Source organism: Littorina saxatilis, linkage group LG8 (assembly GCF_037325665.1).
Source record: "Littorina saxatilis isolate snail1 linkage group LG8, US_GU_Lsax_2.0, whole genome shotgun sequence".
Taxonomy (NCBI): domain Eukaryota; kingdom Metazoa; phylum Mollusca; class Gastropoda; order Littorinimorpha; family Littorinidae; genus Littorina; species Littorina saxatilis.
This window is the reverse complement of record NC_090252.1, coordinates 737,857-763,721: the sequence shown is the minus strand read 5'-3', so window position 1 is coordinate 763,721 and position 25,865 is coordinate 737,857. Positions and strand designations below refer to the sequence as shown.

Here is a 25,865-nt window from a genome sequence, read left to right as displayed (position 1 = left end):
AGAGAGAGAGTATAAGAGAGCAGACAGACAGACATACACATCAGTGTGCGATATAGCAACTAACTATATAAGTAGTGCCATATCACACACACACACACACCCACACACACACACGCATAAACACTGACACACACACACACACACACACACACACTGACTGGCACCCACACACACGCATAAACACTGATACACACACACACACACACACACACTCACGTACCGCTGACACTGACTGGCACACACACACACATGCACACACAAACACACGTGACACACACACACACCCACACATTCACACACACACACACACTCACACTGACTGGCACACACACATATGGTCCACGACACACACACACACACACACACACACACCGTATATATATATATATATATATATATATATATATATATATATATATATATATATACCCACGCTCATCTCATTTAAACCTTCCAGACGTTTACCTTTTGGAATAACTGAAGGTCCACTTCTACAAAAACGCCCGAGGTTATTGCAGAGCTGAAGGATTTGAATACAGCCAATATGGAAGGTCTAGATTGGGCGAGTATGGGTTACCGCTTAATGTAAAACCACCTGATGTTGAGTCTGTCCCTGAATTTGGATTTTTTTTCTAGAGCACAAAAATTAGACTATCAGACTTTTAAATGGGAAATTTTGTGATGTAATCATGCATAAGCTAAATTCAGATTCAGTTGAACCCCCATTTTAAGACCCCCCAATTTAAGACTAATTCCTCCCTTTTGAGACCTTAGTTTTTTGGATTTCCAACTCATATCCGACGAAGATTATCCTCTTTAAATTTATCCCCATTTTAAAGGACCCCAACAGGCTATTTTTGGTGTCAAAAACGCGTTTATTTGTGTTTTGGCGTGACTTAGGTTAACCAGACATATGCATGCCATAGGAAATTGTTTTCTCACCTTCCCTCACAGGGTTTAGTTTATTTCGGAATCGTTTAGGCCATAATCCGACGAATTTCGTTGCTGAAGCGAAGCGTTTTCGCGTTCCGATCTGGCGGCCATTGTATCTCAAACGTCCGCGAGAGTACGGAAGTGGTGAATTCTGGGTAAATTGTGTGTGTGTGTGTGTGTGTGTATGTGTGTGTTTGTTTGTGTGTGTGCGTGTGCAGATGTGTGTGTGAGTGTGTGTGTGTGTGTGTGTGTGTGTTCGAACCCCTCTGTGTGTCTGACAAGCTGCTTGCCTTCCGTGCATCCCTTTGTTGTTGTCTTCATTTGATGCAAATCATCATCAGTACGTTCTTTTGTGGTTTAATTGTGTCCATGTGGTCACGGAAATGATCTTCCGTGCGCCCCGTTGTCTTGAAATGATCTTCACAAAACTATTTTCAGTTGATGGTGAGGCATGCAATCAATATTATGGTGCGGTGCCAAATGGAGCCTGCGCGCCCTGGCTGCGTTGTGACGCCGCCACGCAAACCTAGCTGTCGCCTAAATCTCCGGCCAGCTAGGCCATTACATATCAAGGCATAATCAACTCACCTGTAATGTGACGATGCCATCGGTATGAGAATGTCACTTATGGTGCATAGCGCAACAATAAATAACATACACACTGTGTGTGTGTGTGTGTGTGTGTGTATGTTTGTGTGTGTGTGAGTGTGTGTGTGTGACGGTGTGTGTGTGTGTGTAGGGGTGTGTGTGTATGTGTGTGTGTGTATGTTTGTGTGTGTATGTTTGTGTGTGTGTGTGTGTGTGTATGTTTGTGTGTGTGTGAGTGTGTGTGTGTGTATGTTTGTGTGTGTGTGAGTGTGTGTGTGTGTGTGTATGTTTGTGTGTGTGTGTGTATGTTTGTGTGTGTGAGTGTGTGTGTGTGTGTGTGTGTGTATGTTTGTGTGTGTGTGAGTGTGTGTGTGTGTATGTTTGTGTGTGTGTGAGTGTGTGTGTGTGTGTGCACGTGCGTTCATGCGTGCGTTTGTGTCTGTCTGTCCATTTGTGTCTGTCCCTGTTTAGTTGTTAGAGAGTGAGTGAGGTAGTGTCACACACACACACACACACACACACACACACACACACACACACACACACACACACACACACACACACACACACACACACACACACACACACACACACAATCATTTGGACCAACAGAGAGAGTTATAGAAGATTTTTTTTTCTTTCTTGTTGTCAAAATATCAAACTTTACATGAACAAACATTCTTGTAGTGTCAAAACATCAAACGTTCCATGAACAAACATTCTTGTAGTACGTTAAAATATCAAACGTTCCATGAACAAACTTCACCTCATCTCGACTTATACAGTACTCACAATCTTCTAATGTACATTTCATTTTCCAATATACTATTCAAATCGTTGTCTATCACCATACTTATATTTACTAATACACATTTTTGCAATCAAAATAATGTGATTAATTACCTTATTATTTTGGCATATATTACTAGGTTGATAACCAAACAAGACATCGTGTTCTGAAAGGTGCACATTTAATCCTGTATTTCTAAAAATATAATGGACAACAGTTATAGAAGATTAAGAAGAAAAAGTCGAGAATGTATTCTGTGACTATACATAAAAAGCCTGCATGCATGCATAACATTTTTACATTTAGTCAAGTTTTGACTAAATGTTTTAACGTAGAGGGGGGAATCGAGACGAGGGTCGTGGTGTATGTGTGTGTGTGTGTAGAGCGTTTCAGAGAAAACTACTGGACCGATCTTCATGAAACCTGACATGAGAGATCCTGAGTATGGTATCTCCAGACGTTTTTTTCATTTTTTTGATAAATGTCTTTGATGACGTCATATCCGGCTTTTCGTGAAAGTTGAGGCGGCACTGTCACGCTCTCTGGTTACAGAAATGTTTTAACAGACTATTGCAGAATGCGGACAACAACGTGAGACAGAGAGAATGATCTTATCTGGAGATTACGTGGGTCTATGTAGAACAACCACTCCCACACATTTAAATCAGGACAGAAAAAACAACATCGAAAAAGTGCAAAGTTCACCAATACTGGGCAAAACCCCCCCCCCCCCCCCCCCTTAATTGTTAAGACCCCCTCAATGTAAGACTCCCTCCCTTTTAAGACCTTATGTTTTCAGGCTTTCTGTTCATAACCTCTGTAAATATAGGCCTACCCCCGTTTTAAGACTCCCTCCTTTTTAAGATTTTCCAAGGGAGTTCCACTGTAGTCAAACTTAAATGTGTGCAAGGCGGCACATTTGGTGGCTCATACCTTACTGACATTATTTTTGTCCATATGGAATGTACAAGAACCTTGTTTTTTTATTTGCTCTAACCGTAGCTCAAAGTGTACGTTCAATTGTCTGCTGTTTAGCTCAAAGTGTACGTTCAATTGTCTGCTGTTTTGCTCAAAGTGTACGTTCAATTGTCTGCTGTTTAGCTCAAAGAGTACGATCAATTGTCTGCTGTTTAGCTCAAAGTGTACGTTCAATTGTCTGCTGTTTAGCTCAAAGTGTACGATCAATTGTCTGCTGTTTAGCTCAAAGAGTACGATCAATTGTCTGCTGTTTAGCTCAAAGTGTACGATCAATTGTCTGCTGTTTAGCTCAAAGTGTACGATCAATTGTCTGCTGTTTAGCTCAAAGAGTACGATCAATTGTCTGCTGTTTAGCTCAAAGAGTACGATCAATTGTCTGCTGTTTAGCTCAAAGAGTACGATCAATTGTCTGCTGTTTAGCTCAAAGAGTACGATCAATTGTCTGCTGTTTAGCTCAAAGAGTACGATCAAATGTCTGCTGTTTAGCTCAAAGAGTACGATCAATTGTCTGCTGTTTAGCTCAAAGAGTACGATCAATTGTCTGCTGTTTAGCTCAAAGAGTACGATCAATTGTCTGCTGTTTAGCTCAAAGAGTACGATCAATTGTCTGCTGTTTAGCTCAAAGAGTACGATCAATTGTCTGCTGTTTAGCTCAAAGAGTACGATCAATTGTCTGCTGTTTAGCTCAAAGAGTACGATCAATTGTCTGCTGTACTTTATTCTGAATGTTGGGTTGTTGGCAGTCTTTTTGTTTTTGGATGAATATTGTGTGCTAGACTGTTGTCGCTGTGCTAGACTATTGTCGCTGTGCTAGCTGACTGTTGTCGCTGTGCTAGCTGACTGATGTCGCTGTGCTAGCTGACTGTTGTCGCTGTGCTAGACTGTTGTCACTGTGCTAGACTGTTGTCGCTGTGCTAGACTGTTGTCGCTGTGCTAGCTGACTGTTGTCGCTGTGCTAGCTGACTGTTGTCGCTGTGCTAGACTGTTGTCGCTGTGCTAGCTGACTGTTGTCGCTGTGCTAGACTGTTGTCGCTGTGCTAGCTGACTGTTGTCGCTGTGCTAGACTGTTGTCGCTGTGCTAGCTGACTGTTGTCGCTGTGCTAGACTGTTGTCGCTGTGCTAGCTGACTGTTGTCGCTGTGCTAGCTGACTGATGTCGCTGTGCTAGCTGACTGTTGTCGCTGTGCTAGACTGTTGTCGCTGTGCTAGCTGACTGTTGTCGCTGTGCTAGACTGTTGTCGCTGTGCTAGACTGTTGTCGCTGTGCTAGCTGACTGTTGTCGCTGTGCTAGCTGACTGTTGTCGCTGTGCTAGCTGACTGTTGTCGCTGTGCTAGACTGTTGTCGCTGTGCTAGCTGACTGTTGTCGCTGTGCTAGACTGTTGTCGCTGTGCTAGCTGACTGTTGTCGCTGTGCTAGCTGACTGTTGTCGCTGTGCTAGACTGTTGTCGCTGTGCTTAGCTGACTGTTGTCGCTGTGCTAGCTGACTGTTGTCGCTGTGCTAGACTGTTGTCGCTGTGCTAGACTGTTGTCGCTGTGCTAGCTGACTGTTGTCGCTGTGCTAGCTGACTGTTGTCGCTGTGCTAGCCGACTGTTGTCGCTGTGCTAGCCGACTGTTGTCGCTGTGCTAGACTGTTGTCGCTGTGCTAGCTGACTGTTGTCGCTGTGCTAGCTGACTGTTGTCGCTGTGCTAGACTGTTGTCGCTGTGCTAGCTGACTGTTGTCGCTGTGCTAGACTGTTGTCGCTGTGCTAGCTGACTGTTGTCGCTGTGCTAGACTGTTGTCGCTGTGCTAGACTGTTGTCGCTGTGTTTTCCATAAAGAATTCAGTGGGTAGCTATTCGGTCTAAAGTCTGTTTATTTGAGAAATGGCTATTTGTATCGCCATGTCAACACTTTTTGTGTGTGCTTTGTTTGTGTTTGGAAACTGTTAATACAAAAAAGAGTATGATTTTATCATACATTTATTTATGTTGTAAATATTTTTTTGAGAAAGACCAGAGCACAGCTTATTGAAACAGACACTCCCAAGCCACTCGCAATACACAATTCAAATGCACAACTTACACGCATCTTGCACACACCTTGTTCTCATCACATGTTCAAAACACATTCATAACACCTAAACATTGATGTTTCTGTCGCTGAAGTTTAGTTTCCGCGACAACTGATTTTGATAGAGCAAAAGCTCTACAACAGTAAAATCATAACCAAAGAACATATACATATAACAAGGTGTAAGTTGTAGTGTACGGGTTGACTAGATTTCAAAATGGACATATCAGGCACTAATTTATCATTCCCGTTGTCACGAACTCAAACCTCTGCTGAACAATCCTTCTCATTGCGGTCAATGCGCATGCGCCAATCTTGGACTTACAAAATGCGACCCTTTAACTGAACGAACCATGGCAGGCATGAAAACTGAAAAAAAAAAAATACTGAAAACAAAATTCGAAGGCGCTACGCGCCTAGTTTCGCAGGCGCAAAGCGCCAAGACTTCTAGGGGGGTCCGGGGGCATGGCCCCCCCGGAAAAAAATTTTCAAGGGTGCAATTTGGTGCAATCTGGGGCTATCTGAGCCTTAAAATTGGATTCAAACATGGCCCCAAAACTATTTTACTATAACTATGACTAGGAAAAACAAAAAAAACAAAAAAAAAAAAAACGGAAAAATACGGAAAAAAAAAAAAAAAAACGTTTATTTTTTTCAAACATATGGAAAATACGGAGAATTTTCATGCCTGCATGGGTTAGGGTTAGGATTAGGGTAAGGGTTAGGTTGTTCACGACCTGATTAATCTTCCTCCCTAAGTTAGTGCATGCGCATTGACCGCAATGAGAAGGATTGTTCAGGCAGAGTTTTCAGTTTGTGACACCGTCACTAAAACACCAAAATACAAAGAAAACTGTACATTGAGACCACAACATTGGCAGCCGTGGATGTTATCCATACATTTGTCAAGAGACAATATTCAAGAACACAAAAAAAAGAAGCATAAAAATGACTCAAACGCCGCGGTAAAACGCCACAAACCAGCCGACAATACAATTGTTGGCTGGTTCCGCGGCACACCCAGGGAAAAGAAATATCACTCTGTTTTGGAATCTGGTCAAAAATCAGGACAACAATTCTTTGTGCAGCCGTTCAGTACATGTGACACTGTTTGGGAAGGGTGGTTGCACAGAGCACACTGTTTGGGGTACTGATTTGGGTAATACAGTGCTAGTAGGCTGATGCATTGCAGGAGTTGTAGTCTGCCTCGGATGATGAAGCTGATAATTTTATCATTCAACTTTAAGTTGCCAAGAAAACACCAGTTTATGGTCAGCCTGTGTTGCTTCACGTACGATGCGGCCCTGTAAATCTTTATCCTTCCAATCGTCAACAAACTGGGTGAGAATCTTCTGCTTGCACAGAGAGTAAGTGGCTTTACTGTCAGTAGTTGACACTTTCACTTCCTCGTCTGCTGTGAAGACAAACGCATAGCTGTCGTCAAACCACCGTTTTTCCACCTGTACCTGCTCGCGCACACACAGTTCGTTCAAGTGCAACCAATCAGATCGGGGCCACTTGACCTTTGACTGCTTTTGTAGTTCACCGGTTGCAGTTCTGTTGAACCCTGCAAAACATTGGGTGTCATTATATATCTTCTGCCTCTTCAACTTTCCGTTTCTGCTTGTGGTGGGACAGTGTTGGTATAGTGTCTATTAGTGTCGGCAATGACAGTTTTTTGGTGTTAATCTGTTCCTTTACGCGACTTGTTTATCTTTGCCTTCAAGACTTTTGTCTTTTGACCTCCAGGTACACAATGAATCGATGGGGTTGCTGGAACAAGGTTGTTGGGTCGCCTGTCAGGCCTCCAGGTACACAATGAATCGATGGGGTTGCTGGAACAAGGTTGTTGGGTCGCCTGTCAGGCCGCCTGAGGTACACAATGAATCGATGGGGTTGCTGGAACAGGGTTTTTGGGTAGCCTGGCGGGTCACGCCGCTTGATCTCCTCCAGTCCGAAGAAGAGTGGAGTGGCAGCAGGCATCACCATCTGGGTCAACAGCCAAGTTTCGCTGAAGATATTGCAAAGCTTCTTCAGCATTCCTCATGATCTCCTGCAAATAAACAAGAAAAGCAAATGCTTGCACACGACTCTCCTTCGTTACCCCTGCCCCTCCCTGAACCACGCTGCCAAATTTTGGTCATGTCTGCTGATTACCGATTATCAACTCCTACAATTGTGTAAATATTTGAGGCTTTTGCTTTCAAAATAACTGAGAAAATATCAAAATGTTTTTGCGAACATGACCCCGCTGTGACCCCAAAATGTTTGTTTGTTTGTTTATTTGTTGCTTAACGTCCAGCCGACTACGCAGAGCCATATCAGGACGAGGAAGGGGGGGATGAAGGGGGCCACTTGTCAAGCGATTCCTGTTTACAAATGCACTAACCCATTACTTGTGTCCCAGCAGGCTTTAGTAAAACTAAATTAATACCTACTGGAAGATTACCAGTTTCCAGTATGTTAAAATAGGCTTAACCTATCTACTGCTGGACTTACATCAGAACACTAACAGATTAAACTATACATGAATCGCGAGACAAGCGGCAAGAGAAGAGATTTTTGGAAAAAATACAGGTGAATGAGCAAGAAGGCAGAAAAAAGAAAAGAATTCATGAAGAAAAAGAGAGCATGACAGGAAAGAGGAACCAAAAATCTACCTAACAGCAAACTAGAAAGCTCCTGCGGTTCCAAAAACAGGAGGGGCCTTTAATTTCATAACCGCAGTGCCCCACTGCGGGACCCCAAAATGTGACGGGGGTAAACCAAACTAGAAACAGATTATCAAACCCTTGAATTGTTCAAAGTTTCAAAGCTCTAGCTTAGAAAACACCTGAAATAACGTCATGTTAAGTTTTTATGAATCGAACATGACCCCCTCTGACCCCAAAACTTGACGAGGGTCAATTTGGGATAATATTAAACCCTAAAAGTGTGCAAGGATTCAAAGCTCTAGCTTCAAAAACATGCGAGATAACATCAATGTTAAGTTTTTACAAAACAAACATGACCCCGCTGTGACCCCAACATTTGATGAGGGTCAAACAAACTAGGATGACTTTGTAAGATCATCAAACCCTAATTGTGTGCAAAATTTCAGAGGTCTATCTTGAAAAACATCCGAGATAACCTCAACGTTAAGTTTTTTGTCCACAGACTGCCGGCCGTCCACATCTCCATACAGACGGAGACATATGAATCCTAATACTCACTAATTACTCAGGTGAGTCAAAAATCAAAACACACAATGAACAACATGCAATAGAAATATGCAGCAGCACATGCACAGCATAAACAAAGAGGCAGCTCCATCTTTTTCATTCATGGAATGAAACTCCCACATAACTAGCAATTTTCACCCACCAGACTCCGCTCGGATTTGAACACTCAACCCATGGATTTGGAGACAAGGCATCTTATACCAGGCCATTGAGCCCGCCAAGAGGCAACTAACATTATTTAAAAACACATACAGGTAAATGTTAGTCTAAAACTCTCAAGAAAGTACAAAAACCTTTCCGCTGAGCACTGCTCTCCTGATGGCCGACTTCACAATGCCGCCAACGCCATGACAAGGATCCTTCCCGGGCACTGCTAAGTCCTCCGCAGAGCATGACAGGTCAGTAAAGGGCTGACACTGTACTTTCCATCAGGAGTTCACCACAGGTGCACCTGCAAAAGTTAAATACATTAAAATATCACATAGGGTAAGGGACAGGAGAGGGGGGGAGGTAAATTGAACAAGGCGAATATTTCAAGAGTTAGTGTAATTGTATTTTTACGTTACTGATGATTGTGAATGACGTTTGTATAAGACAAAATGGTGCAACGACTAACAACCGTGGAAGGTGAGAACTTTTAGAACAATTTTGCGGAATGTCGCTGAATATCTAACTTTTGGAGTATTGATATTAGAAAATCGCAATATCTTTACTCTTTGGTCTTTCAGCATGGAAAATGGTCGTAAGAAGATATGCAGAAAGCTCTGGCAAAAATGAAAGATAGTCGGCTTGGGTTAAATACCTATGCAAATGAATTCAGCTAATTTGAACTTTGCCCTGTTTGCCAAAAAAATTGAACTTTTCACTTATTTAAAGAAACAAGTCTGAGTGTTGACAAAACACATAAGATCCTTTATTTCACTTGCCTATCTGTAGGTCTAACCTGACCATCTTTGCTTTCCGACTTATATGAGCCAGCAACAGCGTATAGTTCTTAGGGTGTTCAAATTACCCCCCTAATGCAAAAATCAACAGCCATTATAATGTTACATTCTAAAAACATAATTAAATTTTTTTTTTAAATAACATGATTTATGTTTAAAAAAAAAACAACCACACACACACACACACACACTGAAAATGCCTTTTCCTACAAGGAAAGCAATTCACATGGTTTTTGTTCAATCAATTTATCAACACACACACATGACACACACACACACACAAACAATCGCACACACACTGAAAATACCAGCTTAGAAGTGCACACACAAATACATTTACAAAGTATCAAGGCTCACAAATCAACAGACACACTATTAAATTTTCAAAACCTTACCCTGAAAGGAAACAATGTCAATAGTACATGAACTTTGCTCAATCACACACACAATCACACACACTGAAAATACCAGCTTCGATGTGCACACACAAATGTACAAAGTATCAAGGCTCACAAATCAACAAATAAAATATTACACTTTTTTTTAAACATTACCCTGCAAGGAAACAAATTCAATATTACATGATTTTCGTTTAATCAACCACAGACAAACAATTACACCCACCCACTATATTACATAAAGTTTGTTCAATCACACACACAAAAAGCAAAATCACACACGTACACACACACAAACAATCACATACACTGAAAATAGCAGCTTTGATGTGCACACACAAATACACAGACACAGTATCAAGTCTCACAAATCAACATACAAAATATTACATTTTTTTTAACATTACCCTGCAAGGAAGCAAATTCAATATCACATGAATTATATTCAATCACACACACACACAACCAAACACACACTAACAACAAGAAGGGCAAAGCCCATACGACTCACATGCTTGACCTTGACCTTTACATGACCTTGACCTTCAGGGTCAAGGTCAAATAACTAAACCTAGCAATGACATCATACACTAAGAACTGCTTTACACATTTTTCCTACCAAAATACATGTGACCTTGACCCCAAGGTCAAGGTCATCCAAGGTCATGCAACACAAAGCTGTTAATTCAAGACATAGGAAGTACAATGGTGCTAATTGGCTCTTTCTACCATGAGATATGGTCACTTTTAGTGGTTCACCACCTTATTTTGGTCACATTTCATAAGGGTCAAAGTGACCTTGACCTTGATCATATGTGACCAAATGTGTCTAATGATGAAAGCATAACATGTGCCCCACATAATTTTTAAGTTTGAAACAGTTATCTTCCATAGTTCAGGGTCAAGGTCACTTCAAAATATGTATACAATCCAACTGACGGACGGACGGACGACTCCGGTGAGTACATAGACTCACTTTTGCTTCGCATGTGAGTCAAAAAGCAGCTTTGATGTGCACATGCACACAAATACACAGACATCACATAGTATCAAGGCTCACAAATCAACAGACAAAATATTACATTTTTTAACATTACCCTGCAAGAAAATAAATTCAATATCACATTATTTTGTTTATTCAAACACACACACAAACACACACACACACACACACATATAACCAGCTTTGATGTGCACGCACAAATACTCACACATATCAAAAAACAAAATATTACATTTTGTAAACATTACCCTGCAAGGAAACAAATTCAATATTACTGTACATCAATTGTGTTCAATCACTCACACGCATAACCAGACACTGAAAATACAAGCTTTGATGTGCACACACAAATACACAGACATATCAAGGCTCACAAATCACCAGAGAAAATATTACATTTTGTAAACATTACCCTGCAAGGAAACAAATTCAATATTACTGTACATCAATTGTGTTCAATCACTCACACGCATAACCAGACACTGAAAATACCAGCTTTGATGTGCACACACAAATACACAGACATATCAAGGCTCACAAATGAACATACAAAATATTACATTTTGTAACATTACACTGCAAGGAAACAAATTCAATATTACATTATTTTTGTTCAATCACTCACACACACGCACATGTCAATCACAATCACACACACACACACACTGAAAATAGCAGCTTTGATAGGCACAAACAAATACACACACAGAATCAAGGTTCACAAATGAATATACACAATATTACATTTTTTAAGCATTACCCTGCAAGGAAACAAATTCAATACATTTGCGAGAAAACAAATTCATTATTACATAAATTTTTTCAATCATGCACTCACACACATAATCACTTACACACACACATGCACAATCACACACATGTGCACAATCACACACACTGAAAATAGCAGCTTTGATGTGCACACATAAATATACACAGGGGGCAAACAAATCAAGGCAAACAAATCAACATACAAAATATTACATTTTGTAACATTACACTGCAAGGAAACAAATTCAATATTACTGTACATCAATTGTGTACATTAATTTTGTTCAATCACACACACACATACAATCACACACACACAATCACACACTGAAAATACCAGCTTAGATGTGCATACACAAATACAGACATAATATCAAGGCTCACAAATTAACAGACAAAATATTACATTTTTTAAGAATTACCCTGCAAGGAAACAAATTCAATATTACATGATTTTTGTTTATTCAAACACACACATACACACACACACACAAGCACACACACAATCACATTATGAAAATACCAGCTTTGATATGCACACAAAAATACAGACATAGTATCAAGGCTAACAAATCAACAGACAAATATATTACATTTTTTAAACATTACAATGCAAGGAAACAATTCAATATGACATTGAGTTTGATCAATCACACACACACAATTACCCCCACACACAATCACACTGAAAATAGCAGCTTTGATTTGCACAAACAAATACGCAGACACAGTATCAAGGCTCACAAATAAAACAAGAAGGGCAAAGCCCATACGACTCACATGCTTGACCTTGACCTTTACATGACAGCAATGACATACACTAAGAACTGCTTTACACATTTTTCCTACCAAAATACATGTGACCTTGACCCAAGGTCATGCAACACAAAGCTGTTAATTCAAGACATAGGAAGTACAATGGTGCTTATTGGCTCTTTCTACCAAGAGATATGGTCACTTTTAGTGGTTCACCACCTTATTTTGGTCACATTTCATAAGGGTCAAAGTGACCTTGACCTTGATCATGTGTGACTTTATTTCTTTCTTTATTTGGTGTTTAACGTCGTTTTCAACCACGAAGGTTATATCGCGACGGGATCATATGTGACCAAATGTGTCTCATGATGAAAGCATAACATGTGCCCCACATAATTTTTAAGTTTGAAACAGTTATCTTCCATAGTTCAGGGTCAAGGTCACTTCAAAATATGTATACAATCCAACTTTGAAGAGCTCCTGTGATCTTGAAGCAAGGTAAACCAAACTGGTATCAAAAGATGGGGCTTAATACTTTGCCCTATATATCATATATAGGTGAGGTACATTTATGGCCCCTGCGACCTTGACCTTGAAACAAGGTCAAGATGCTATGTATGTTTTTTGGGGCCTTGTCATCATACACCATCTTGCCAAATTTGGTACTGATAGACTGAATAGTGTCCAAGAAATATCCAACGTTAAAGTTTTCCGGACGGACGGACGGACGACTCGGGTGAGTACATAGACTCACTTTTGCTTCGCATGTGAGTCAAAAAGCAGCTTTGGTGTGCACACAGAAATACAGACATTATATCAAGGTTCACAAATCAACAGACAAAATATTACATTTTGTAAACATTACACTGCAAGAAAACAATTCAATATTACATTAAGTTTGATCAATCACACACACACACACACACACACACACACACACACACACACACACACACACACACACACACACACACAAACACACTGAAAATAGCAGCTTTGATGTGCACAAACAAATATAGAGACACAGTATCAAGGCTCACTAATCAACATACAAAATATTACATTTTTTAAACATTACCCTGCAAGGAAACAAATTCAATATTACATTAATTTTGTTTATTCAAACACACACAATCACAAACACACTAAAAATACCAGCTTAGAAGTACACATTCAAATAAACAGACATACTATCAAGTCTCACAAATCAACAGAGAAAATATTACATTTTCCAAATATTACTGTGCGAGGAAACAAATTGAATATTACATGAATTTTGTTCAATCACTCACACACACACACACGCACACACACACACAATCACTTACACACACACATGCACAATCACACACATGTCCACAATCACACACTGAAAATAGCAGCTTTGATGTGCACACACAAATATACACACGGGGCAAACAAATCAAGGCAAACAAATCAACATACAAAATATTACATTTTTTAAACATTACCCTGCAAGGAAACAAATTGAATGGTACATTAATTTTGTTCAATCACACACACACATACAATCTGCACACACACACAATCACACACTGAAAATACCAGCTTAGATGTGCACACACAAATACAGACATAGTATCAAGGCTCACAAATTAACAGACAAAATATTACCTTTTTTAAGCATTACCCTGCAAGAAAACAAATTCAATATTACATGATTTTTGTTTATTCAAACACAGACACAGACACAGACACTGACACACACACACAAAAGCACACACACAATCACAGTATGAAAATAGCAGCTTTGATGTGCACACAAAAATACAGACATAGTATCAAGGCTCACAAATCAACAGACAAAAATATTACATTTTTTAAACATTACACTGCAAGGAAACAATTCAATATGACATTAAGTTTGATCAATCACACACACACACGCACAATCACACTGAAAATAGCAGCTTTGATTTGCACAAACAAATACATAGACACAGTATCAAGGCTCACAAATTAAAATAAAATTTTTTTTTAAACATTACCCTGCAAGGAAACAAATTCAATATTACATGATTTTTGTTTATTCACAAACACAATCACACACACCCTGAAAATACCAGCTTAGAAGTGTACATTCAAATACACAGCCATACTATCAAAGCTTACAAATCAACAGACAAAATAAAACATTTTTTAACAATTACCCTGCAATGAAACAAATTCAATATTACATGATTTTTGTTTGATTAAACACACACACACACACACAATCATACACACACATGCACCATTACACACACACTTAAAATACGAGCTTAGAAGTACACACACAATATAATGACATAGTATCAAGGCTCACAAATCAACAGAGAAAATATTACATTTTTTAAACATTACCCTGCAAGGAAACAAATTGAATGGTACATGAATTTTGTTCAATCACTCACACACACACACATAATCACTTACACGCACATGCACAATCACACGCACAATCACACACACTGATACTAGCTTTGATGTGCACACATAAAAACACACACATATCAAGGCTCACAAATCAACAGAAAAAATAATAAAATATGTAACATTACCCTGCAACTGTAAACAAATTGAATGGTACATGAATTTTGTTCAATGACACACACGAACACATACAATCACAAACACACACACACACAATGACACACACACACTGAAAACAGCAGCTTTGATGTGCACACACAAATACACAGACATTAAAGTATCAAGGCTCAAAAATTAACATCCAAAATATTACATTTTTTAAACATTACCCTGCAAGGAAACACATTTAATATTACATTATTTTTGTTTATTTAAACACACACACACATGCACAATCAGACACACACTGAAAATACCAGCTTAGAAGTGCACATTCAAATACACAAACATACTAAAAATCAACAGAGAAAATAATAATACATTTTTCAAACATTGCCCTGCAAGGAAACAAATTCAATATATTACATCAATCACTCACACACACACAATCACACACACTGAAAATACCAGCTTTGATGTGCACACACAAAAACTCACATCATATCAAGGCTCACAAATCCACAGACAAATAATAAATTTTTAACATTACCCCGCAAGCAAGCAAATTCAATGTTACATGACTTTTGTTTTATTAAACACACACACACACACACACACACACACACACACACACACACACACACACACACACACTTAAAATATCAGCTTAGACGTGCACACACAATACACAGACATAGTATCAAGGCTCACAAATCAACAGACACAATATTACCTTTTCTAAACATTACCCTGCAAGGAAACAAATTGAATGGTACATGAATTTTGTTCAATCCGCCACACACACACACACACACACACAATCACACTGAAAATACCAGCTTTGATGTGCACACACAAATACACAGACATAGTATCAATTAGGCTCACAAATCAATAGACAAAATAATACATTTTTTAACATTACTCTGCAAGGAAAGAAATTTAATATTACATGCTTTTTGTTAAAATCAAACACACACACACTCACTGAATATACCAGCTTAGAAGTGCACACACAAATACACAGACATAGTATCAAGGCTCACATATCATTCTTTCTTTCTTTATTTGGTGTTTAACGTCGTTTTCAACCATTCAAGGTTATATCACGACGGGGAAAGGGGGGAGATGGGATAGGGGAAAGGGGGGAGATGGGATAGAGCCACTTGTTAATTGTTTCTTGTTCACAAAAGCACTAATCAAAAAATTGCTCCGGGTCTTGAAACGTAGTACAATATATGACCTTACTGGGAGAATGCAAGTTTCCAGTACAAAGGACTTAACATTTCTTACATACTGCTTGACTAAAATCTTTACAAACATTGACTATATTCTATACAAGAAACACTTAACAAGGGTAAAAGGAGAAACAGAACCGTTAGTCGCCTCTTACAACATGCTGGGTAGCAACGGGTAAATTCTTTCTCGTCCCAACCAATATGGGACTCCCCCTAACCCACGGGGGGTCTCACATATCAAGAAACAAAAGATATATATATATTTTTTTTAAAGGAGATCAGACTTTTTTGTGTCCCCTCAGCGGGTACTATTTCGGAAGGTTTTTTTGATTGTGATTGTCGCCTCTGTAAACTTATAACCCTTTTACTCGCTCTCTTTCTTTCTTGATAACTTTTTTTCTCTTCAGTCTGCATGTTTGTTTGGAATTTGTAATACAATATGTATTTTGAGTTACACGCAAAATGGACATTGGTTTTTATACTATAAAACGCGCAAAGAGCATAATTGTAAAGTTATGATGTTGCGCTATATAAATGCTCATTTATTATTATTATTATTATTATTATTATTATTATTATTATCATTATTATACTGGACATTTAGTTACTTCTTCTTTCTCTCTCCCCTCTGTCTCTTCCATTTCGCACCTTCCCCTCTCTATTCCTTCCCTCCCCTCCTCCATATCTCCCCCTTTCTCTCTCCCTCAGTCTCCTCTTGCTCACCCTCTCTCTTTAGGGGCAGGGGGCTACAGGGGTTCTGGACCCCCCCCCCAAAAAAAAAAAATCAATACTCACTTTAAAAGAAATAATGAGTGGCTGCTGACACCAGTTGATCATGTTTAAAATCAAGGAAAAGCCACAAATTGTTCTTAAAATAGCTAAAACTTTTTAGCTTCAGACCCTCCAACGGGGCCTTGCCCCTGTACCCCACAAGGGGTCTACCCCAGGTTGTACCACCCCCCCCCCCCGGCTTAACTGCTCCGCCCCTGCCCTCCATACCCCCCCCCCCCCCCCCATCTCTATTTCCCCCTCCTCTCACTCTTTCTAAAGTGTACTGCACCGTTATTGGAAAATAGTCGTTCACTCGCAGATTGACGTTTGTTTGGCGTTTACAGTTACTCCTTTTGCTTACTGACACTCTCATACCTACACGCTCATAGCTTACTCACATCCATTTACACACACAAACCAACACACATATTTAATCGCATCCGGCCCATACACTCACACACACACTTTTCTCATGTTATTTTTTTTCATTTCTTTCTCTCTCTCTCAGTTATTGATATAAATGTTTACTTGGCTCATTCACTTTGTTATTGTTCCTTCCGTCATCATGTCTCCTTTTTTTTTTAAGGAGGGGAGGGGGTGAATAACTGGGGTTTTATTTCATTTTGAATCAACTGTTAAACATTTTTTCTTTTACATTTCAGGTTACATTTTCATTAAGTTACTTTTTTATTCAACAAAAATCTAACTAAAGACAATGAAATTACCGGAAAAATATTACACTTTTTAAAGAATACCCTGCAAACAAATTCAATATTACATGAATTTTGTTCAATCACTTAAACACACACACACGCACATGCACAATCACACACACACTGAAAATACCAGCTTGGGTGTGCGTCCACAAATATAGAGACTAAGTATCAAGGCTCACAAATCAACAGAAAAAATATTACATTTTCTAAACCTTACCCTGCAAGGTCGATATTACATAAATTTCGTTCAATCACTCACACACACACGCACAATGACACACACACACACACACTGAAAAAACCAGCTTTGATGTGAACACACAAAAACACACACATATCAAGGCTCACAAAACAGAGAAAATATTACATTTTTTAAACATTACTCTGCAAGAAAAAAAATCAATAGTACATGAACTTTGCTCAATCACACAACGACACCCACACAATCACACTGAAAATAGCACTGCTTTGATGTGCACACATAAATATACACAGGGGGCAAACAAATCAAGGCAAACAAATCAACATACAAAATATTAAATTTTTTAAACATTACCCTGCAAGGAAACAAATTGAATGGTACATTAATTTTGTTCAATCACACACACACATACAATCACACACACACAATCACACACTGAAAATACCAGCTTAGATGTGCACACACAAATACAGACATAGCATCAAGGCTCACAAAGTAACAGACAAAATATTACATTTTTTAAGCATTACCCTGCAAGGAAACAAATTCAATATTACATGAATTTTGTTTATTCAAACACACACATACACACACACACACAAGCACACACATAATCACATTATGAAAATAGCAGCTTTGATATGCACACAAAAATACAGACATAGTATCAAGGCTCACAAATCAACAGACAAAAATATTACATTTTTTAAACATTACACTTTTTTGTTTGTTTGTTTGTTTGCTTAACGCCCAGCTGACCACGAAGGGCGATATCAAGGCGGTAACATTACACTGCAAGGAAAAAATTCAATATGACATTATCAATCAATCAATGAGTCTTATATCGCGCATATTCCGTGGGTACAGTTCCAGGCGCTCTGCAGTGATGCCGTGTGAGATGAAATTTTATACGTTTGATCAATCACACACACACACGCACAATTACACACACACACACACACACAATCACACTGAAAATAGCAGCTTCGATTTGCACAAACAAATACACAGACACAGTATCAAGGCTCACAAATCAAAATCAAAAAGATTACATTTGTTAAACATTACCTTGCAAGGATTACAAATTCAATATTACATGATTTTTGTTTATTCACAAACACAATCCCACACACACCATGAAATAACCAGCTTAGAAGTGTACATTCAAATACACAGCCATACTATTAAGTCTCACAAATCAACAGAGAAAATACATTTTTGAAATACTACCCTGCAAGGAAACAAATAGAATATTACATAAATTTTGTTCAATCACTCACACACACGCACATGTCAATCACAATCACACACACACACACACACACACTGAAAATACCAGCTTTGATGTGCACACACAAATACACAGACATATCAAGGCTCACAAATCAACATACAAAATATTACATTTTGTGACATTACATTTTGTAACATTACCCTGCAAGGAAACAAATTCAATATTACATTATTTTTGTTCAATCACTCACACACTGAAAATAGCAGCTTTGATAGGCACAAACAAATGCACACACAGAATCTTAGGTTCACAAATGAATATACAAAATATTACATTTTTTTAGCATTACCCTGCAAGGAAACAAATTCAATACATGTATTACATTATTTTTGTTTATTCACACACACACACACACACACACACACACACACACACACACACACACACACACACACACACTCACAATCACACTGAAAAAAGCAGCTTTGGTGTGCACACAGAAATACAGACATTATATCAAGGTTCACAAATCAACAGACAAAATATTACATTTTGTAAACATTACACTGCAAGAAAACAATTCAATATTACATTAAGTTTGATCAATCACACACACACACACACACACACACACACACACACACACACACACACACACACACACACACACACACACACACACACACAATCACACTGAAAATAGCAGCTTTGATGTGCACAAAGAAATGCACAGACACAGTATCAAGGCTCTCTAATCAACATACAAAATATTACATTTTTTAAACATTACCCTGCAAGGAAACAAATTCAATATTACATACATTTTGTTTATTCAAACACACACACACACACAATCACAAACACACTAAAAAATACCAGCTTAGAAGTACACATTCAAATAAAAAGACATACTATCACGTCCCACAAATCAACAGAGAAAATTTTACATTTTCCAAATATTACTGTGCAAGGAAACAAACTGAATATTACATAAATTTTGTTCAATCACTCACACACACACATGCGCACACACACACAATCCACACACACATGCACAATCACACACATGTGCACAATCACACACACTGAAAATAGCAGCTTTGATGTGCACACAAAAATACAGACATAGTATCAAGGCTCACAAATTAACAGACAAAATATTACATTTTATAAGCATTACCCTGCAAGGAAACAAATTCAATATTACATGATTTTTGCTTATTCACACACACACACACACGTACACACACACACACACACACACACACACACACACACACACACACACACACACACACACACTCACACTGAAAATGGCAGCTTTGATTTGCACAAACAAATACACAGACACAGTATCAAGGCTCACAAATCAAAATAAAAAAATTACATTTTTTAAACATTACCCTGCAAGGAAACAAATTCAATATTACATGATTTTTGTTTATTTACAAACACAATCTCACACACCCTGAAAAAACCAGCTTAGAAGTGTACATTCAAATACACAGCCATTATACTATCAAGTCTCACAAATCGTCAGAGACAATACATTTTTTTAATATTACCCAGCAAGGAAAGAAATAGAATATTACATGAATTTTTTTCAATCACTCACACACACAGACACACACACAATCACTTACACACACACTCGCACACCATCACACACATGCACAATCACACACACACACACACGCACAATCACACACACTGAAAATACCAGCTTTGATGTGCACACACAAAAACACATACATCATATAAAAACTTACAAATCAACAGACAAAAAAATACAGTTTTTAACATTGACCCTGCAAGGAAACAAATTCAATATTACATGACTTTTGTTTTATTAAACACACACACACACAATCATACACACTCATGCACCATCACACACACACACATGCACCATCACACACACACTTAAAATACCAGCTTAGACGTGCACACACAATATAATGACATAGAATCAAGGCTCACAAATCAACAGACAAAATATTACATTTTTTAAACATTACCCTGCAAGGAAACAAATCGAATGGTACATGAATTTTGTACAATCACTCACACACACACACACACACACACACACACACACACACACACACACACACACACAATCCCACATGCTCAATCTGAAAATACTAGCTTTGATGTGAAAAACACAAAAACACACACATCATATCAAGGCTTACAAATCAACAGACAAAATAATACATTTTCTAATATTAGCCTGCAAGTAAACAAATTGAATGGTACATGAATTTTGTTCAATGACACACACAAACACATACAATGACACACACATACACAATGACACACACACTGAAAATACCAGCTTTGATGTACACACACAAATACACAGACATAGTATCAAGGCTCACAAACCAACAAAAAAAAAGATTACATTTTTTAAACATTACCCTGCAAGGAAACAAATTGAATGGTACATAAATTTTGTTCAATCACACACACGCATACAATCACAAACACACGCATACAATCACACACAGACACACACACACATTTAAAATGCCAGCTTTGATGTGCACACACAAGTACACAGGCCTAGAAAGAAGGCACACAAATTAACAGACAAAATATTACATTTTTTAAGCATTACCCTGCAAGAAAACAAATTGAATATTACATGAATTTTGTTCAATCACTCACACACACACACACAATCACTAACACACACACACACGCACAATCACACACATGTACACAATCACACACATGTACACAATCACACACACTGAAAATAGCAGGCCTTTGATGTGCACACATAAAAATACACACATCATATCAAGGCAAACAAATCAACATACAAAATATTACATTTTTTAAACAGAACCCTGCAAGGAAACAAATTGAATGGAACATGAATTTTTTCAATCACACACACACACACATACAATCACACACACACAATCACACACTGAAAATACCAGCTTAAATGTGCACACACAAATGGGACTTTTTGAAAAAATGCACAGATTTCAGATGGACAAAACGGAAATATCCAACATCAAAAATTTTAAAATTGTATCAGGCAAAGTTATTAAACATCCTTTTGTCTATCTTGTGCCAACATTTGCGAGCTTAATAACAACTGCAAATGTATCTAAAAATAAAAAAAATATCCACTACATTTATAAAAATGGCTGTGCAGTTACCATGAACAAGTTTTATTTTTCCAACATAATTGTTTTCCAAAAGGCAAGTTTTCATATAGCAAATGCTATGCAAACCCACCCCCACAGAAATCAGCACAAATTAGGTATACCAAACATGAGCTGAAAATGTACTGAATTTGTACCTCCTGCCCAAAAATGTACTTCAAATGTACTTCAAATGTGCTGCAAAGAAAATTCAGTACATTTTAGGTACACTGAAAATGTACTGCAGTTTTGAACCAAGTTAGGTGGTATACTGAAAACATACCTCTATTGTACTGAAAACATACCTCGTTTAGACTTAACCACTTTTTGATGTACTGAAAATGTGCTTTTGTTGGACTTTGAAAATATTTTGTATGCTGAAAAAGTACTTCAATATGACTTAGAAAACATTTTGTGTACTGAAAATGTGCTTCTTTTGGACTTAGAAAATATTATGTATACTGAAAACATACCAAAATAACTTAGCCATTTTTTGCCTGTACTGCAAATGTACTGCTTCGACTTTGTTACTTTTCATACTGCGAGTGCCAGTTGGACTTAGAAACATTTTGTGTACTGAAAATGTACGACAAACACTACGCCATTAAATCTTTCATCGAGCCATTTTCTCTAGCTGTCATCGATAGTGTAAATCAAATGCATATATATATATATATATATATTTGACCATATGTTTCAGTTAACTTGAAGCAAGACATTACAATTTGCGTTAAACAAACAAACAAAAAATTCAGATCTATCACTGTAAAAGAAGGTTCTAAAAATTAATCACTATCACTTCTGGTACTTACAATCTTATAAAAAAAATCTTGATCTCTTTTAAAAAGTTAAAAATCTTGTTCGGGGGAACATCCCGGATCTGAAGCAGACAGAGATGCATTCATATTAATTAATTGCACAAGTGGTATTCTGCTGGTAAAGTTAAAGAAAAGACTTCAAGTACAGAGGTTTGGATGGATATTAATATTTTTCTTGCAGGCTTTAATTTGAATTATAATTTTGTCTGAACCTGCTGAATATATCATTTCAGCTTACACCGTGGCAAGCAATGAGGGCAGCTCGTCGGCGAGGATTAGGACGGTGCTGCGGAGCAAGCTGTCAGCAGCCATTTGTAAAGCTAAGAATTCGAAGTAACTTTTACGTTCTGATGTAATATATTATTGTGCCATGTGCCAGGACCTATGGTTGTTTGGATGTATGGACAGACTTTATTTTCTTTTAGATCTGTTTTCTTTTTTTCTCTGTGGTATATTTTTATCTAGTCACGTTCTGTTGTATGTACATCAAATTGTTTCTCTCCTAAAATTGGTTTGTGATTTCTAGTCATGCGTTTATCTAGTCACGTTCTGTTGTATGTACATCAAATTGTTTCTCTCCTATTATTGGTATGAGAGTTCTAGTCATATTTTGTCTGTGGTGTCTTTATGTGATCTCCACCCATGTTCTATGGTATGGAAACTTTGATGAGGGTTATTTTTTGTGTACTGACATATATTTTTTCCTTTCTATCCCCCCCCCCCCACCCCCCTTCCCCCACCCCCTTCCCCCCTCCCTCCCTCCCCCCCTCTCTCCCCCACCCCCTCTCCCTCCCCCCCACCCCCTTTTTTCTGTGGCTATTTTTATAAACCTCTGGGGAAGTATATTATTGGTATACTTTTAGTACATTTTTGGTATACCTCTGCAGCAGTACATAATCAGTATACTAATGGTACATTCTTTTTTCTGTGCCAATTTTTCTTAAACCTCTGGGGAAGTATATTATTGGTATACTTTTAGTACATTTTTGGTATACCTCTGCAGCAGTACATAATCAGTATACTAATCAGATGGTACATTCTTTTTTCTGTGGCAATTTTTCTTAAACCTCTGGGGAAGTATATTATTGGTATACTTTTAGTACATTTTTGGTATACCTCTGCAGCAGTACATAATCAGTATACTTATAGTACATTCTTTTTTCTGTGGCAATTTTTCTTAAACCTCTAGAGAAGTATATTATTAGTATACTTTTAGTATACTTCTGCAGCAGTACATAATCAGTATACTTATGGTATATTCTTTAACTTCTATGGCAGTATATTATTAGTATGCTTTCAGTATCTGTGAGGTATGTCTCCAAAGCAGCAATTAATCAGTACAGTTGCAGTATATTTGTGGTACATTTGCAGTATGGTTGTGGTATGCTTGCATGCAGGTGTAAAAGTTAATACATATTTTTCTGTAAAGTTGAACACTATTTGTTTTAAATTTGCATTGTGTGTGTGCATATATAGATATAGATATATATATACACATGGATTCATGTGAATGCATTGTTATTTTTCGGATATTAAAAGCTGAAGATTGCCACTGCAAATTGTTTTGACTTTTCTCAGTTTTTCTTATTTATAAATGCTAGCATTTGCCCTAAAACTTTCATGGTGTGCATGTTAACAGCACATATTCAGTATATTTTCAGTACATGTTGATACTTTGAAAAGGGAAGTACGTTTTCAGTACTTGGAGGTATATTTTTGGTATCTTTTCAGCATAGTTTCAGCACGGTTCCAATTTGGTACATTTTCAGTACGTACCTTAAATGTGCTGCAAACGTACCAAAATTGTACCTCCTGCAGTACAAAATAAGTATACTGCATTTGGGTAAGGGCAGTGCTAAAGAATGGATACCAAAATGTATGATTATTAATGCAATTATTTAATCCAAATTAAAACAAAATTGTAATAGTGCAAAATTGTCATTATCAAATGCATGTAAATGAAGTAATGTCCAAACTGATCTGTTTGCTGCCAAAATATACATATGATCACTTGAAAGTTGTTGAAACCTTTCAACTTATACCACAATTGACTGAATTTGATAAATTATTTTAAATATAGCTTTACTTTTATGCTTGGTAACAACAGGGACATTCGGTAACTGCACGGACCCTTTGTTTTTGCATCAACCCCATTCAAGCAAAAACCACAGACATACGTTTAAAACTATCATTTTATATGTCTTAACTATATTTGTTGCTGTTTTCAAAGCACTGTATAATGTTTTGTGGTCTTGACTTAACAGATTGTTCTTTAAATTGCATTTTCTTCAATCATAGGTAACTGCATGGACATCTGGTAACAGCACAGACATTTTCTAGTAAAAGACACTGTGTTACTAGAAAACAAAGGGTTATTTTTGTTATGGAAATGAATTTTATATATCAGTAAAATGTTTTCGATAATTGGCCTGGTATGTAAAACGATTTTTGTATATTGTTGTGCTTGTGTGAAACAGAACCAATAGCATACCATATATTATGCATAATTTCTTCCACATGAAGATAAACATACGAGTCAACAGTTAACGCTCAATCGACAAGATTTTATTGAACCAAATTGGAGTTGAGGAGAACGGTGGTGGCAGGGAGGGGAGGGGAAGGCTGTGGCAGGATAATGGGGAAACAGAACAAAAAAGTATAGGCTCTTTCTTTGGCCCATTTTGTCTAGCGTATTTAATTAACTGAGTCAGTTGTAAAAAAAACATGAAATGGAACAACTGATTCTTTAACATAAAA

The 25,865-nt window shown here is 37.8% G+C and overlaps 1 protein-coding gene and 1 long non-coding RNA gene across 3 annotated transcripts in view; one reads left to right on the top strand and one right to left on the bottom strand.

The window, feature by feature from the left end:
* Nucleotides 1-2,888: 2,888 nt before the first annotated feature.
* Nucleotides 2,889-4,174, top strand: LOC138974444 (uncharacterized). The gene is made up of 2 exons (XM_070347158.1): nt 2,889-2,902; nt 3,314-4,174. The coding sequence occupies exons 1-2, from the start codon at nt 2,889-2,891 to the stop codon at nt 4,101-4,103; spliced, it is 804 nt and encodes a 267-aa protein (XP_070203259.1). The 3' UTR covers nt 4,104-4,174.
* Nucleotides 4,175-5,414: 1,240 nt separating this feature from the next.
* Nucleotides 5,415-25,865, bottom strand: part of LOC138972494 (uncharacterized) — a 61,520-nt gene continuing 41,069 nt past the window's right edge. For both annotated transcript variants that reach the window (XR_011457643.1, XR_011457644.1), the window contains exons 5-6: nt 8,855-9,012; nt 5,415-7,393 (exon numbers count right to left, since the gene is read on the bottom strand). This is a non-coding gene — a long non-coding RNA (uncharacterized lncRNA). The remainder of the gene's footprint in view (nt 7,394-8,854; nt 9,013-25,865) is intronic.